This window comes from Callospermophilus lateralis, chromosome X, assembly GCF_048772815.1.
Source record: "Callospermophilus lateralis isolate mCalLat2 chromosome X, mCalLat2.hap1, whole genome shotgun sequence".
Classification (NCBI taxonomy): domain Eukaryota; kingdom Metazoa; phylum Chordata; class Mammalia; order Rodentia; family Sciuridae; genus Callospermophilus; species Callospermophilus lateralis.
Window position 1 is genome coordinate 125,750,856 of NC_135325.1, and position 14,040 is coordinate 125,764,895.

General features: G+C 46.1%; 1 protein-coding gene across 1 annotated transcript; it reads left to right on the forward strand.

Annotated features, from left to right (window-relative positions):
- The first annotated feature begins 165 nt into the window (after nt 1-165).
- LOC143639473 (medium-wave-sensitive opsin 1) lies at nt 166-13,730 on the forward strand. Its single transcript, XM_077107655.1, has 6 exons — nt 166-277; nt 4,296-4,592; nt 7,308-7,476; nt 8,431-8,596; nt 10,321-10,560; nt 13,620-13,730. The coding sequence occupies exons 1-6, from the start codon at nt 166-168 to the stop codon at nt 13,728-13,730; spliced, it is 1,095 nt and encodes a 364-aa protein (XP_076963770.1).
- Nucleotides 13,731-14,040: the final 310 nt, after the last annotated feature.

Consider the following 14,040-nt stretch of genomic DNA (forward strand, 5'->3'; position numbering starts at 1 on the left):
GAGGAGGTCTAAGTCCTCGGCCCAATTAAGAGATCAGATGGTGAAGAGTTTGGGAGCTTTTAAGGTGAGGAGGCCTGGGCTGATCCCATAGGCTGGTATAAAGCGCCATGACCCCCAGGCAGTATGCAGGGCTGGCAGGCATCAGTGACAGGGCTTTCCACAGCCATGGCCCAGCGGTGGGACCCCCAAAGGCTTGCAGGTGGGCAGCCACAAGACAGCCATGAGGACAGCACCCAGTCGAGCATCTTCACCTATACCAACAGCAACGCCACCAGAGGTGAGCGAGAGGTGCTATGCAGGCTTGACCGTCAGGCAAGGGTGGTTTTACTGGGGGCCTCCAGCCACCCTCCTGACTCCAGGGAATCTCTCTTCTATACATCCCACCATCTCCCTTAGCTTTCATGATGACATGAATGGGGGGGGGTGTTTTCCCGATATAAAATGACACCATACTATGAAAGATGCACTTTCAAACACCATTTAGTCTTCCCTAAGCTGATAAGAATCCATGTCCACTGAAGGATTCAGAAACTCTTTCTTTATGGTCTCCAGTCATTGTCTATACGGCTGGTGGGCTTTCATTACATAAAACTCTCTGGCGGCTGCCCTACCTGGGGAAGGAACTGGTTTTACACCTCCTGAAGCTTCAAGGAGGCTGGAGGACTGGCCTGGAGCAATACACCAACCCACCAACCCATGGGGAAGCTGGGGGAGGTAACTGCAGAAAGCGAGTAACTTCGAGAACCTTAAGGTTGAAAGAGACTCTTGCAGTCATCTTGTCCAATTCTGTGTGTAGGGCACACAACCTTTGAGTGCTCACTTCTGGGGAGAAGTGGCTGGTGCCTGGGGCAGGCTTTCCATTTTGAACAGTCCTAGTACACAGAGGCACAGCCCAATCAAAAGGTGAAAAGTCTCATCAGGGCAGCCCAAGCTCTGCCCCTGGAAGTTGCCCAGGCAAAAAGCTTTGTATGTGGGACCTTCAAAGCACTGAGGAGGCTAGTGACACCATTATTGCCTGGCACCCATCTCCAGGTCCATCCTCAAAATCTCACCTCTGTCTTGAGTCAGCAATATCCCACTGAACTCATTATCATTTTCATGTGCCTTGGTAGCTGATCTGAAGGTCTGGCTAGAGGCAGGTTGGTGTGTTGATGTGTTTTGGCAAGCTGACTTTATTAGGAGGGCCCCTAGTTCTGAGGGTGTGAGTGGTTGCTGGAACTCAGTTCTCAGACCCAGCAAAGCATTGGAGATGTCAAACATACTGATTCCTAATCTTCACTGACTAGCTGGACTACATTGATAAAGGCCCTATTTCTACTCTTGGGCTCCTTAGGGGCACAGGGAATATAACAGAGAGGATAAATACTGGATTCTTTCCTTTTATTTCTCCATTCCCAAAATAATGACTTGGCTCACCAGTGGAGGCCAGTGTGTTTTACATCTGTGTCCCCTTTATCTCCCACTAAGAATCCAGTTGTTCAGGAATTGGAGTGGAGCATCATGTGATTACTCATTTGCTCTATTTCATAACACACACACACACACACACACACACACACACACACACACACACACATCTCAAAATAAGGATACCAACATTACTACCAATAACATGATTACCAAAAACCTAGCATTTGTACAGCTCTTTTGATCCTTAGGGTATTTGCTACTAGGTCATGTAATCACACTGGTGTGATTTCTGTCTTGTTAGAACAGTCCTTCTCTATGGGACTATATTACTGACTGGATAGGCAGTTTCATTTATTTCATTAGTTTCATTTATTTTGTTTTTGATAATCAGGGGTTGCTTTTAATTTTAATTTTGTTTTATATTATGTAATAAAGTAGTTATAAGTTTACAAAGAAAAATCTAGAATACAAGGTTGTTTTGAAGAGATCCATATTCCCTGTCCCATCCACACCAGATTCTCTTCCTCTTTGTACGTCTTTATTTCTCCTTCTTTTCTTTTTTTTTTTTTTTGTTTGTTTTGTTTTTTGTTTTTCAGTACTGAGGATAGAACCCAGGGAATGCTCTGCAAGCACTAGCCACTGAGCCATATCCCTAAGGCCTTCCTACATTTCTTAGAATTAATTTGCTTGGAAGTTGACTTTTGATACTCTTCTATTGCTCAATTCTTCATGAAACCAGTTCCAGAACTTTCAGAAGAGAGGAGCAGACTAAGACACTCACTCTGGTAGCACAGCTAGAAGCTCCTGTTCCCTCCCCTTTCCCCACTGATGCTCAGACCTGGTCCTTCTTTGCCCCTCTTGTACCTGCTCTGTTCAGTTTGGACTCTATCAGTTATTTGGGAAGGTCCCTGGCTGCCTTGTTTTGAGAGACTTTAGCACCTAAACTGTTCCAGTCCTTTCACTTGTCTACACACTGGAGTTTTCAAAACACTTTCCAGTTTCAGCTGCTTTTCTTCAATTAATCTGCTCTACTTTCTGGGTAAGATGTGTTGGCTATTTTGGGGTTTTCTGTTCTTGGGTCTATTGGAAGGCTCATTGCTTTGCTTTGCTCCTTTTGTATAGAGACTGAGACCATGGGGTTCTTCTGTTGTCAATGGTGTTTCTGCACAGTTTGTATAGGGGGTTTTGGGAATTCCTGTGCAAGGTTTCTAGGAGGTCCTTGTATGAGAAACCAATGGAATGCTTGCACAGAGGGAAACAGTGGCATCGTGGGGCCCAGTTGTGCTGGGGGTGAGATTTCCCTGTCTCTCCTAGCCATAGCTAGGAGAGCTCTGTTTTTCTTAAACTATTTTGGGTTGGGTTTTTGCAACACACAACTAAAGCATCCTGATAAGTACAGGTGGCTCTCCATGGATGTTTTCCTAGATGCCGTGAGGCCTTATTATATGGCAGCAGAGACAGAGGCTTGAAATCCCTCAAAGTATTCTGCCCAAAGTCATGGTGGCAAAAAAGTTTATTTAAATAAAAAAGTATAGAACCTCTGTAGTATAATAAAGTGAACTACTCTCCTTTTTATTCTGAGTTTGTTAGGGCTGCTATGACAGAGTGCCGCCATCTGAGTGGCTTAAACAACAGAAATGTATTGTCTCTCAGTTTTGGAGACCAGAAATCTGAAATCAAGGCATGCCTCTCCCCTAGTTTCTGGTGGTTGCTGGCAATCTGTGGCATTCCTTGGCTTATGGAATCTCTGTCTTCATCTTCACATGACCTTCTCTCTGTGTGTCCAAATTTCCCCCTTTATATAAGATCACCAGTCGTATTGGATTAGGACCTCATTTCAACATGATCACTTCTATAAAGACTCCATCTCCAAATAAGGTCACATTCTAAGGTGCTGGAATTTAGAACTCCAACACATGAATTTGAGGGGGAAACAATTCAATTCATAACACATAGACTTATTCATTCTCTGAGCACCTATGTTATGTTGGACACTATATGTAAGATGATTGAGTCACAGTCTTTGGTGAGGAAGATAAGACTTGTACACGGGTGTCTTAGTATGGGCTGCTATAAGAAATTACCAAAGACTGTGTGACTTTTAAACAACAAAAACGTATTCCTCACAGTTATAGAGGCTATAAATCAAGGAACCAGCCTGGTTGGGTTCTGGTGAGGGCCCTCTCTCTAGTTACAAACGGCTGCCTTCTTGCTGTGTCCTCATTATATGACCTAATTATCTCCCAAAGGCCTCTCCTCCTAATATTACCCTCGGGATTAAGATCTAAGCATGAATTTGTGGCAACACACAATTCAGATGACGACAACTGGTCACCCCTAATATGTGCTAGAACATGATACAAGGAAGTGGTTGATTGGCTTCCCAAGTGGGCCTTTGAAGTGACATTAGCTGGGGAATCTGGAAAAGCTTCTGGAAGGCAAATGCATCCAAGCTGGGTTTACAGAGGACTCTGGGAACAAAGGTATAAAAACCAAAGGACATGGAGCATGCACTGGAAGCAGCATAAGAGGTGGGATGGGGAGAAGGGATAGGGAAGCAGAGAAGCAATGGTATGCAACTGTCACTCCAAGTGGTGACTCAACTACTGGGAGCTGCGGATCAGCAACTGGCAGAGACCATGAGAAGTTCTGTTCTTTGTTTCAGGTTGCCAGTGCAGGTAACCATCATGCAATGGCCTCTAACTTGAGAAACAAGAAGGGGAGCTAGTTTGAGAATAAGCAAAGGCGAGGATGATGGGCAGGAAGTGGGTGGGGGCTCAGTGGGAGAGGCTCTGACAGGGAAGGGAAAGGTGGAATTGGGGCACTAGTGCAGGTGGGCGATGCTGCTGCCCAACTCCTCTCTCTATTCTACCTCCTACCTCCAGGCCCCTTTGAAGGCCCCAATTACCACATTGCTCCCAGATGGGTGTACCACATTACCAGCACCTGGATGATCATTGTGGTTATCGCATCTGTCTTCACTAATGGGCTTGTGCTGGTGGCCACCATGAAGTTCAAGAAGCTGCGCCACCCTCTGAACTGGATCCTGGTGAACTTGGCAATCGCTGACCTAGCAGAAACCGTCATTGCCAGCACCATCAGTGTTGTGAACCAGTTCTTCGGCTACTTCGTACTGGGCCACCCTCTGTGTGTTGTGGAGGGCTACACTGTCTCCGTGTGTGGTAAGCCAGGGAGACCCCACCTGGTGTGTGTAAAGAAAACCCCCACATGGCAAACCTTGAGGTGCATCCATAGTGTGTGTGAGTGTGTGGTGCAAATATGAAGGGAGGCAGATCCACAAGGGAAGCTGGGTCAAGGCCATCACAGGAGTGGGAAGACAGGCTTCCAGGGTTGTGGAGACTGCCATTTGAGCACCCACTTCATACTCTTTGCTTGAGTCCAAGACACCATGAGTTCCTACTCTTGAGACAGCCTCTGCTGGGGGACAACCACTTTGGGGCTGTGTGGCTGGCCAGATAATCTCAGAATAGTATAGGAGGGGAGGGTTCTTGACACCCTGGACAGAAGTCCCACCTGAATCAGAGATGTGTGCCGTTTCATCCCATCTCTCAAGCCAGACTCCTTTGCCTCTTGGTTGCCTACACAGTGTATGCTTCCCCTAAGGAAAGACAAGATTCTCATTACAGCTTTGGGGATATCAAGACTAGATCACAGACCCTTTTCTTCATTCCCATCACTAATATCCTTGTGGGCCACAAATGGCTCAGGTTCATAAACAGTGGCCAAGAAGTACCAGTATGCCAGGCTCTTTGCTGGGGAGGGGGACTGTTCCAACATAGTGAGCACATGGTATCCTCTTAGTCTTCTCAGAGGAGAAAATGGTAAGGAGCGGGCAAGGAAGGTTGACAGTCCAGGGAGCAGAGTAACAGCACTGTGGTTCTTTTGAGCAGACATGAAGTGGGCAGGTCTAAGTCTTGGAATCCATGAATGTTATACTCAGGAGTAGAGACTTTATTTTAGGACGAGGAGCCTGGAGATGGGGGACCCACCAATGGGCCTCACTAAAACCCCAGTTGCCTAACCAGGCACCCAACACCCACCAGAAGCTGCTCCTGCTCTTGCCTCCTGGCCATTCTTCTTAGCCTACTCCCTGCCTCTTGCCTCACACTGACAAATGATGGCTCAGACCCAAGGAGGTGCTGACCCACATGCCAGCACTCTCCCAATGGTGTAGAAGTGAAGTGACTGAGTAAAGTCACAGAGAGAAACTGCATCCCTGAGTCCATTGCTTTCTGTGGCAGGTGTGTGCTTTGTTGGCTACATCTCCCTTCCCTAGGTGCCCCTTGCATCATCTATCTCTGCTTGTGCCAGGTCTTCCTACTTGCCTTTCTCATGGTGTTTCTGTTGTTGTTGTATTGTTTTGTTTGAAATGAGGTCTCCTTTCTATGTTGCCAAAAGGCTGGCCTCAAACTCCTGGGGTCGAGTGATCCTCACACCTCAGCCTCCTGAATACCTAGGACTACAGGCACACGCCACCACACCTGGCTCCTCACAGTGTTTTCTTGGGTCATATGGGTGCACTTTGGCACAAGTTTTAGTGCCGAGGACACCCTTAGCCCTCTGGGAAGACTTGTAAATGCATGAAATGATATCTATAGGACTATAAAATCAGCTCATTATATTGAAAAATAATTTTCAAAGTATTAAATATTAATTAGTGACAGTATTTCACTAAAATACAAGTATTAAAAGTATTTATTAAAAGTCTTAGTGAGGACTGGGGATGTGGCTCAGTGGTAGAGTGCTTGCCTAGCATGCATGAGGCCCCTAGGTTCGATCCCCAGCACTACCAAAAAAAAAAAAAAAAGAAAGAAAGAAAGAAAGAAAGAAAGCATCAGTGACACTGTTCTGTACTAAAGTATCAAATAACAGAATCTGCCCTGACAACCACTAAAATTCCAGTGTAGTAAAGAATGTGGGTGATGTTTTGAAAAAAGTCCACCACCTCTGTAGAGTAATAGGAAAACAACTATGACTTCTCTGGGTACTGCTAATACTGCCACATTCACAATAGAAGGAAATGACAAGTGTCCATTAATGGAATGAAAGATGCTGCTTTTCCACCTCAGGTCATGGAGCCCGGAATTCTGTGTGCCAACATCTGGGACAAAGGCAGGAGATGGAAGGCTATCTCACCTGCCCAACTCTGGTTGGTTGCGGGGGATCTCAGCAGTTCCCAAATGCCTAAAGGAACTGGAATTGGCAGGAGGGGCACAGGTTACTAGACACAGCCCACTTCCTTGCTCTTAGTTGGAACAACAGCATCTCAGAGTCATGCTGCTATGGATATGGCCATCAGAGGTTCCACTGATAGTATCAGAGGAAGGAAGGACTAGTGACAAAGAGGACAAGAAGTACCAACAGGGCCCCAAAGGGTGAAAAAGTACAGGCCTATCAGCTGCTATGATTCTTTCTTGTCTCCTCTTTGGTGATGGGATGCGGAGGTTGAGTGAGCTCCAGAAGTTCTAAGCTCCCAGCCTCAGGATCACATGACTGGCTGGCATGAAACTTAATAGCCACACTGAGAGCTCTGAGTGCCTGTTGCAGAGGAAAAGCAGTTGACATTAAAAGGAAAGGAAGGAAGAAAGAAAGGATGGAAGAAAGGAAGGAAAGAGAAAAAAGAAAGAAAAGGGGAGAGGAGAGGAGAGTAAGAAGGTGGAGCAGGGGTGGAATTAAGCTGCTAGAGCTGGTGAGGGGAAGAAGCCCTTTGCACCCAGGACCTGAAAACACTTTTTTGGAGAATTAATTTGGCAGTTTGGAGGGGAAATGATTGATTTTGAAAGCTGTCTGCTACTCTGACAAGGAAACAGTGATGCTGGAGGATGTTTGTCCTTTGCTTTGTCTCAAAGTCCCCCTCTGTCTGCTCTCCCATGTAGGGATCACAGGCCTCTGGTCCCTGGCCATCATTTCCTGGGAGAGGTGGCTGGTGGTCTGCAAGCCCTTTGGCAATGTGAGATTTGATGCCAAGCTGGCTATTGTGGGCATTGCCTTTTCCTGGATCTGGTCTGCTGTGTGGACAGCCCCACCCATCTTTGGTTGGAGCAGGTAAGGGTGCAAGGGAGCCAGAAATGTGGCTGGCTCCTTTAGGGCCAAGTGGGAAGGATCAGACTTTGTAACCTTGGGGGCAAATCATTTCCTGTGTGTAAAGTGAAGGGAAGTACAAGATTCTCCCCAGATTCCTTCAAGTGTGCAATATACATGAATTTGATTGGCAGCAATATAGAAATGGTCCCTGATGCTGGGCAAGTTTGGATTCCAGGGCCCTCTTGCTAGCTCTCTGCTAGACCTTTCTCATACATTCTGCCTCTTTCCCACATTCAGAGGCTTCTTAGGATGTAGGTACACCTGGGCCTGTAGGTCATCTGTATCCTGGCCAGGCTGATTCTTTGGGAGAAGACCCTAATTTATGAGTAAATGAGTCAGATATTTGATCAGGAGGAACAGGACACAGATGACACATTTGCCATCTTACATGACAATCTTAAGAATAAAATCTTGTCATGTTTAGAGAGGGAAGCCTCTTTCTTTGGGAAGCTTCCATCATTCTGGGGCATAGCCAGTTGGTGAGCAAGTCCCTTTTTACAGTCATGGCCTAGTTGACCTGAGAAATAAAAATTCAGGTAGTCACAGCAGTTCTTAAATCAGAGTAAGAGGAACTCTTGCCTTCCCTTTGAAAAAAAAGAGGTGTGATGGGGTGATGAAAATCTTCTGGAACCAAATAAAAAGAGAGAAGGTGTAAGTCCTTGGAATAAGCAAAAGTTTCAAAATCCTACCCAAGGCTTGTCTTTTGGGGTGGTGAAAATGTTCTGGAAGTAGAGTTGGTGGCTGCACAACCTTGTGAATATTAAATGCCACTGAATTGTTCACTTCAAAATGGTTCATTTCCTGTAATGTGAATTTCACCTCAATTTAAAAACTGCAAGTTAGGAGTGTACCTGGGCTGGGGGTCCCAGGTTGCCCCAGCCTGCATCAGGATGGGCCACTGGCCCTTCTCTTCAGGTACTGGCCCTATGGCCTGAAGACATCCTGTGGCCCAGACGTGTTCAGTGGCAACTCATACCCTGGGGTGCAGTCTTACATGATGGTCCTCATGGTCACCTGCTGCATCATCCCACTCAGCATCATCATTCTCTGCTACCTCCAAGTGTGGCTGGCCATCCGAGCAGTAAGTCCCCCACCCTCCTGACCTCACCCCTGGCTGGCAGGGTGTCTGGGTGAAGACAGAGGCTTACCTGGTGTACTCTCCTGCCTCCAAGCTGCTCTGCTCTCAAACCAGTCCACTGAGAATCTTAAACTATTGTTTTTAAATCCTCAGATAAGTGGATTCCACCCCTATTAGAAAATGTTAAGACCCGGTGATGTGAATCAGGCAGTTCCTTTGGGTGCACACCCAGGGTTCCATTTTGGCCCTGGATCCCTTGTCTTCATCCATGCAGGATGGGAAGAGACTGCCCTGCCCTCCTGCTTCCAATTAGGGAGCAGAGCTGAGCATCCTTATTCCTTTCACAGGGCTGTTGGGGTGGACCAAGGAGTACACTTGAGAGTGTCATTTGTCCCATAGACCTACTCTCCACCTTCCTGTGTCTGGCCCTCTACCCTGGAAAGCTGATCCCATACATAGCCACCACCCCCAATGTTACCCCAATGCCAGCTGGATTATCACTAGGAAGCCCCTTCAGGAAATAAGAGCAAAGGAGAAGATTAAGATTCAGTCCTGGGGTTCTGAGAGCTCTGTGTTCCCCTTGTGGTCTTACCCACACCATAAAGTCGTCCCTTTGTCTACCAACTCCCCTATCATTAGCTCCATCTCCACATATCATCTGTTAACTGAGGGGACCCTGCCTGACACAGGTAGCAGAAAGCCCTTCAGGGTGGTGCCTTTCCTTTGTGAAGCTGCTTATGTCCACAATCGGATCAGCAGATGCTTACAAGCTCTGCCTAGAGGAAGCCATGGACTTGTGATAAGCTCCATCACCTCAATGCCTTGGGCTGGAGGCTGCAATTTGGTCCCCTGGGTTGGCGCTCACATATCAGAACCAACTTAGTTGGCTCCTACGGGTATCCAACCATGGCTTGGGCAGTATTAGCTCTGGGTCTGTGGGGCCCAGCCCTGCTGTCCCAGACCTCACAATTCCAGCCCTTATAGATTTTCTTTCATCCCAACTCAGCTACCTGCCATCAGGTATGGGTGAAGACAAAGAATCCAGGGCAGTTGTCTTTTGGGGTGCTGAAAATGTTCTGGAAGTAGAGGTGGTGGCTGCACAACCTTTGTCTGCAGTCTGGCCAATCCTGTTCTAGAAAGCCTGAGAGAATTGTATGTGTGACTCTGGTATTACCATTGGGCACCCTGCCAACCTCTAGTTTAGCTAGAGCAACCTCGACTGCTTTTGCCTCCCCCACCATTTCCTACCATGTTAGCCCTTTCATTCTTTAGTGCTGGGGATTAAACCCAGGGCCTCACACATGCTAGACAAGTGCTTGCCTACTGAGTTACATTCTCAGCCCTCACTCCTTCATTCTTGACCCTCTGGTGATCTGTTTAGGGCCCCACTCAGACCTGAGCACAGGAGGGGACTTCTGATAAGTGATTAGATGAGGCTAAGGAGATTAGTCTCTAATTCTCCTTTCCAAAGCTCCTGCCAGGATAAATCCAAAGACCTTCAAAGAGTCATCCTTGGCCAGGACAGCTGCTTACTATCTCAAAGCCCAAGCCTTGGTGAAAGCTGGTCACCTCCAGCAGGGTTGGGGTAGCAGGTGACCATCTCTTCCTACCCTCATCTCCCTAGCCCTAGGTCACCCTCCTCTTGCTGCCTCCCTGACTATTGCCCAAGCAATAACAAATACAGAACCCCAGGTGATTCCCCCACTCACTGTTCCTCTCTCCCCAAGGTGGCGAAGCAGCAGAAAGAATCCGAGTCCACCCAGAAGGCTGAGAAGGAAGTGACGCGCATGGTGGTGGTGATGGTCCTTGCATACTGTCTCTGCTGGGGGCCCTACGCCTCCTTTGCATGCTTTGCTACTGCCAACCCTGGCTATGCCTTCCACCCTCTGGTGGCCGCCGTACCAGCCTACTTTGCCAAAAGTGCCACTATCTACAATCCTGTTATCTACGTCTTTATGAACAGGCAGGTAAGAAATGCCATAAGCACATCAAACTCCACAAGAACATACCCCACAAGAACCCAGTGAGGGTTCCTGCCTGGAATCATGTCTTCAACAAAAAGCCCACAGAGGATCTGAGAAGCCTGATAATGACCCTCTAGGATAATGAGCAGGAAAAGGCTAAACATGTGACCCAACTACAGCCAGGCATTCATCTGTCCATTAGCAAAAGTCTTAGGCACATACTCTGGAATCCATTTCTCATCTCAGCCAGAGGGAGATACTTCCCAATGTGCTTGTGTGCTGTAAGCTCTTCCCTCTTCTAGGTATTATTACTAGGGTCATCAAGCTTCAGGGGCTCTCCTGGAATTCAAATGCTCTAGGATTCAGTGAACTCCTCTACATTGACCCTAAGGATACCATTCTTGGTTTTACAGACTCCATTCTTCTCTTTATTTTTCCACTTTCAGACTGTAACTTCTTGAATTTGTCTTCCTATAAGAACAAAAACAAGTTCTTCTTTGTTGTACTGACCAATAATTTAAGAGTGTTCATGGGCTACTTTGGGGGAAACACACTTTGGTCTTGCACGTGGTCTTGCCTAATGGAAACCACTCCTATATGGCTTTGGTAGCAAGTTGCACATGACTCCTAGATCCTCTTGGTAGGTTACAGGTGACCTCATCATCTTCTAAGTGCAGCTCACCTTACTCTTCCTTGAATCCATCATGTACATTTCATTAAGGTGCAGCTGTTACTTGATAGTAACCAGAAAATTCTGCAGGGTCTTCCCATTTCACCAGACTCAATGTCTGACTTCCAATTCACTGTTCTTTCCACTTTCATCTTTTGTCCTCTTTTTCTTTTGCAGTTCTGGGGACTAAAGTTGCCTAGGCAAGTGCTGCATCACTAGGCTAGTGCTGCATCACTGAGCTACATCCCCAGATCTGCTCTTCCATCTTAACAGCTACCCCATGACTCCATCCCCTTCAGCTTGTCCCTGACTGTATTAAGCCAGGCATTCATTAAGCACCCATTCTTCCTGGTAACTTCTTAATAGTAAGTAGGACTGTTTCTGAAATTGATTCCTGAGAACCGTCTTGTTGGCATGTCCATGCCCAGAGAATACAATTTGATCTCTGGTTCACTTCCTCTCTTTCAGGAGGATCTCTTTTTAGATCTGGTTTCAGTTTTTGGAATCCTACACTATCTTGCCAAGTACTCTTTCTACCTGATTCTTTTCATTCTGCCTTCTAGAGCTCCCCCTTCTAGACAGATGTCTATACTTCTGAATCTTGCCAGACTTCTGAACTTTGCTTTCACCCTTTCCATATTGTGATCCTGTCCTGCTGCATTCTGAGAGAATTTTCTGGAATGAAGTTCTGTGAGGACATAGTTTTTTTTATTATTATTATTTTCACTGCTATATCTGCCCCCCAGAACACAGAGTCTGGCACATAGTAGGCACTCAGTAAGTAGATGTCAAATGCATTTGTTGACTGAATTCCTCAGCCTTCTCTGCCAGCTCTTTAGCTGAGTCCATTCTGCTGATCAACCTGTTTCTTATTAATTTCAATAATCATCTTTTTATTTTTAGAATTTTGATGACAGAGGGAGCTGGAGGTAATCAAGAATAGGGCTAAAATATTTAGGGAGTAATTTTGATCAAGGTTCTCAAAGCATCATGGGTAGTTGAGTAATGATATGAGATGTAATTGAGAAATTATCATGACCCATATCTCTTCAGGAGTCAATCAGCAAACAGAAGAACCCTCCTGTTACCAGAAGACTTTCTTGGTAAAGAGATGAGGGAGGTGGCTGGACTGTTGTTGACCTAGTCCTTACCTAATCCTAAAATTGATGGGCTACAAATAAGATCACAATCACATTCATATTTACTAAAATGCCTATAAGCCTCTTGCCAGACACTTTAGAAACCAGTAATGGTGTGCATGGTCTCCTTAACTAGCATTGTATTTGGTCACTGCATGAGTATCTTGGGGCTGCCATAACAAACTACCACAAACTTAATGAATTATAACTATAAGAATTAAGTCTCTCTCAGATCTGGGGGCCAGAAGTCTGCAATCAAAGTGTTGGTAGGGTTGGTTCCTTTTGAAGGCACTGAGGGAGAATGAGCCCTGTACCTCTCTCCTAGTTTGTGGTGTTTGCTGGCAATCCTTGGTGTTTCTTAACTCAAAGATGCATTACTCCAATCTACCTTGACATTTATATGGCCTTCTTTCCTCTGTGTCTGTGTCACTATGCCCAAATTTTCCCCTTCTTATAAGAACATCAGCCATGGGATTAGGGTCCACCCTAACCAGTATAACCCCCTTCTTCACATACATCTTAATTACATGTTCAAAGACCCTGTTTCCAAATAAGGACACATTCACAGGTTTCAGTGTTGGAACCTGAACATATCTTTGAGAAATGCAATTTAACTCACACAAGTCACCATCAACTGCTAAATTAGATAATTCAGATGACCATCAAATGTTATGGCTTGGCTATGAGGGATTCTCCAGCCAAGCTCATGTGTTAGGCAGTGCAGGAACGTTCAGAGGTGAAATGATTAGATTATGAGAGCTATATCCTCATCAATGGATTAATCTATTTGATGTGTCAATAATATAAATGTACTACTAGCTGGTAACAGTATGCACATGGGCACACTGGGAGCATGCCCTTGGGGATTGTGTCTTTGTAGTCAGCTCCTCCTTTTGTTTCTTCTTCCTGGCTGCCATGAGCTGAGCAGCCTTCTCTGCCAGGCCCTTCCGCCATGATGTTCTGTCTCAACTCAGGCCAAGACTAATGAATTCAGCTGGCCATGGACTGAACCTCTAAAACTGTCAACCTAAAATAAATTTTTCCTCCTATATGTTGTTCTTGTCAGGTATTCTGGTCAAGTGATTAAAACAACCCCCATGTACAAGGAATGACCTAAGCCTTCCTCCAACCCTCTGATAGGATTCTGAGTGGGAAACAGGAAGATGTTAAACTATCGAGATGACAATGAATGCCCTTTAGAACTGCACACTGGCCCTTTCTGCTTTGCTGAATAATGCTTTCTGTCCTTCCAGTTTAGAAACTGTATCTTGCAGCTTTTTGGAAAGAAGGTTGATGATACCTCTGAACTCTCCAGCGCCTCCAGAACAGAGGCTTCATCTGTCTCTTCAGTGTCTCCTGCATGAAGTCAGCTTCCTACCTGTCCCACCCACTGTGGCTTTCGCCATGTCTCCCCTTCTTCTCCATCCCTGTGAAATAAATATAATTTCTCTTTGCCAAAACCAACAAAGTCACAGAGGCTGCTACTGCAGTTTGGGGCCACCTGAGCAATGGGTCTTGAGAGGGTGCAAGGAAGATGAAGAAGAGAGCAGCAGTACATCATGGACTTTAATCTTTTCCAAGTCCCATGTCTACAGATGGCATGGAAGTATCATAGCAAAATGGAAGTGCGAGGCAGGTAGGCATCTGCATACATCTCACCAGGTTGGTGGTTAT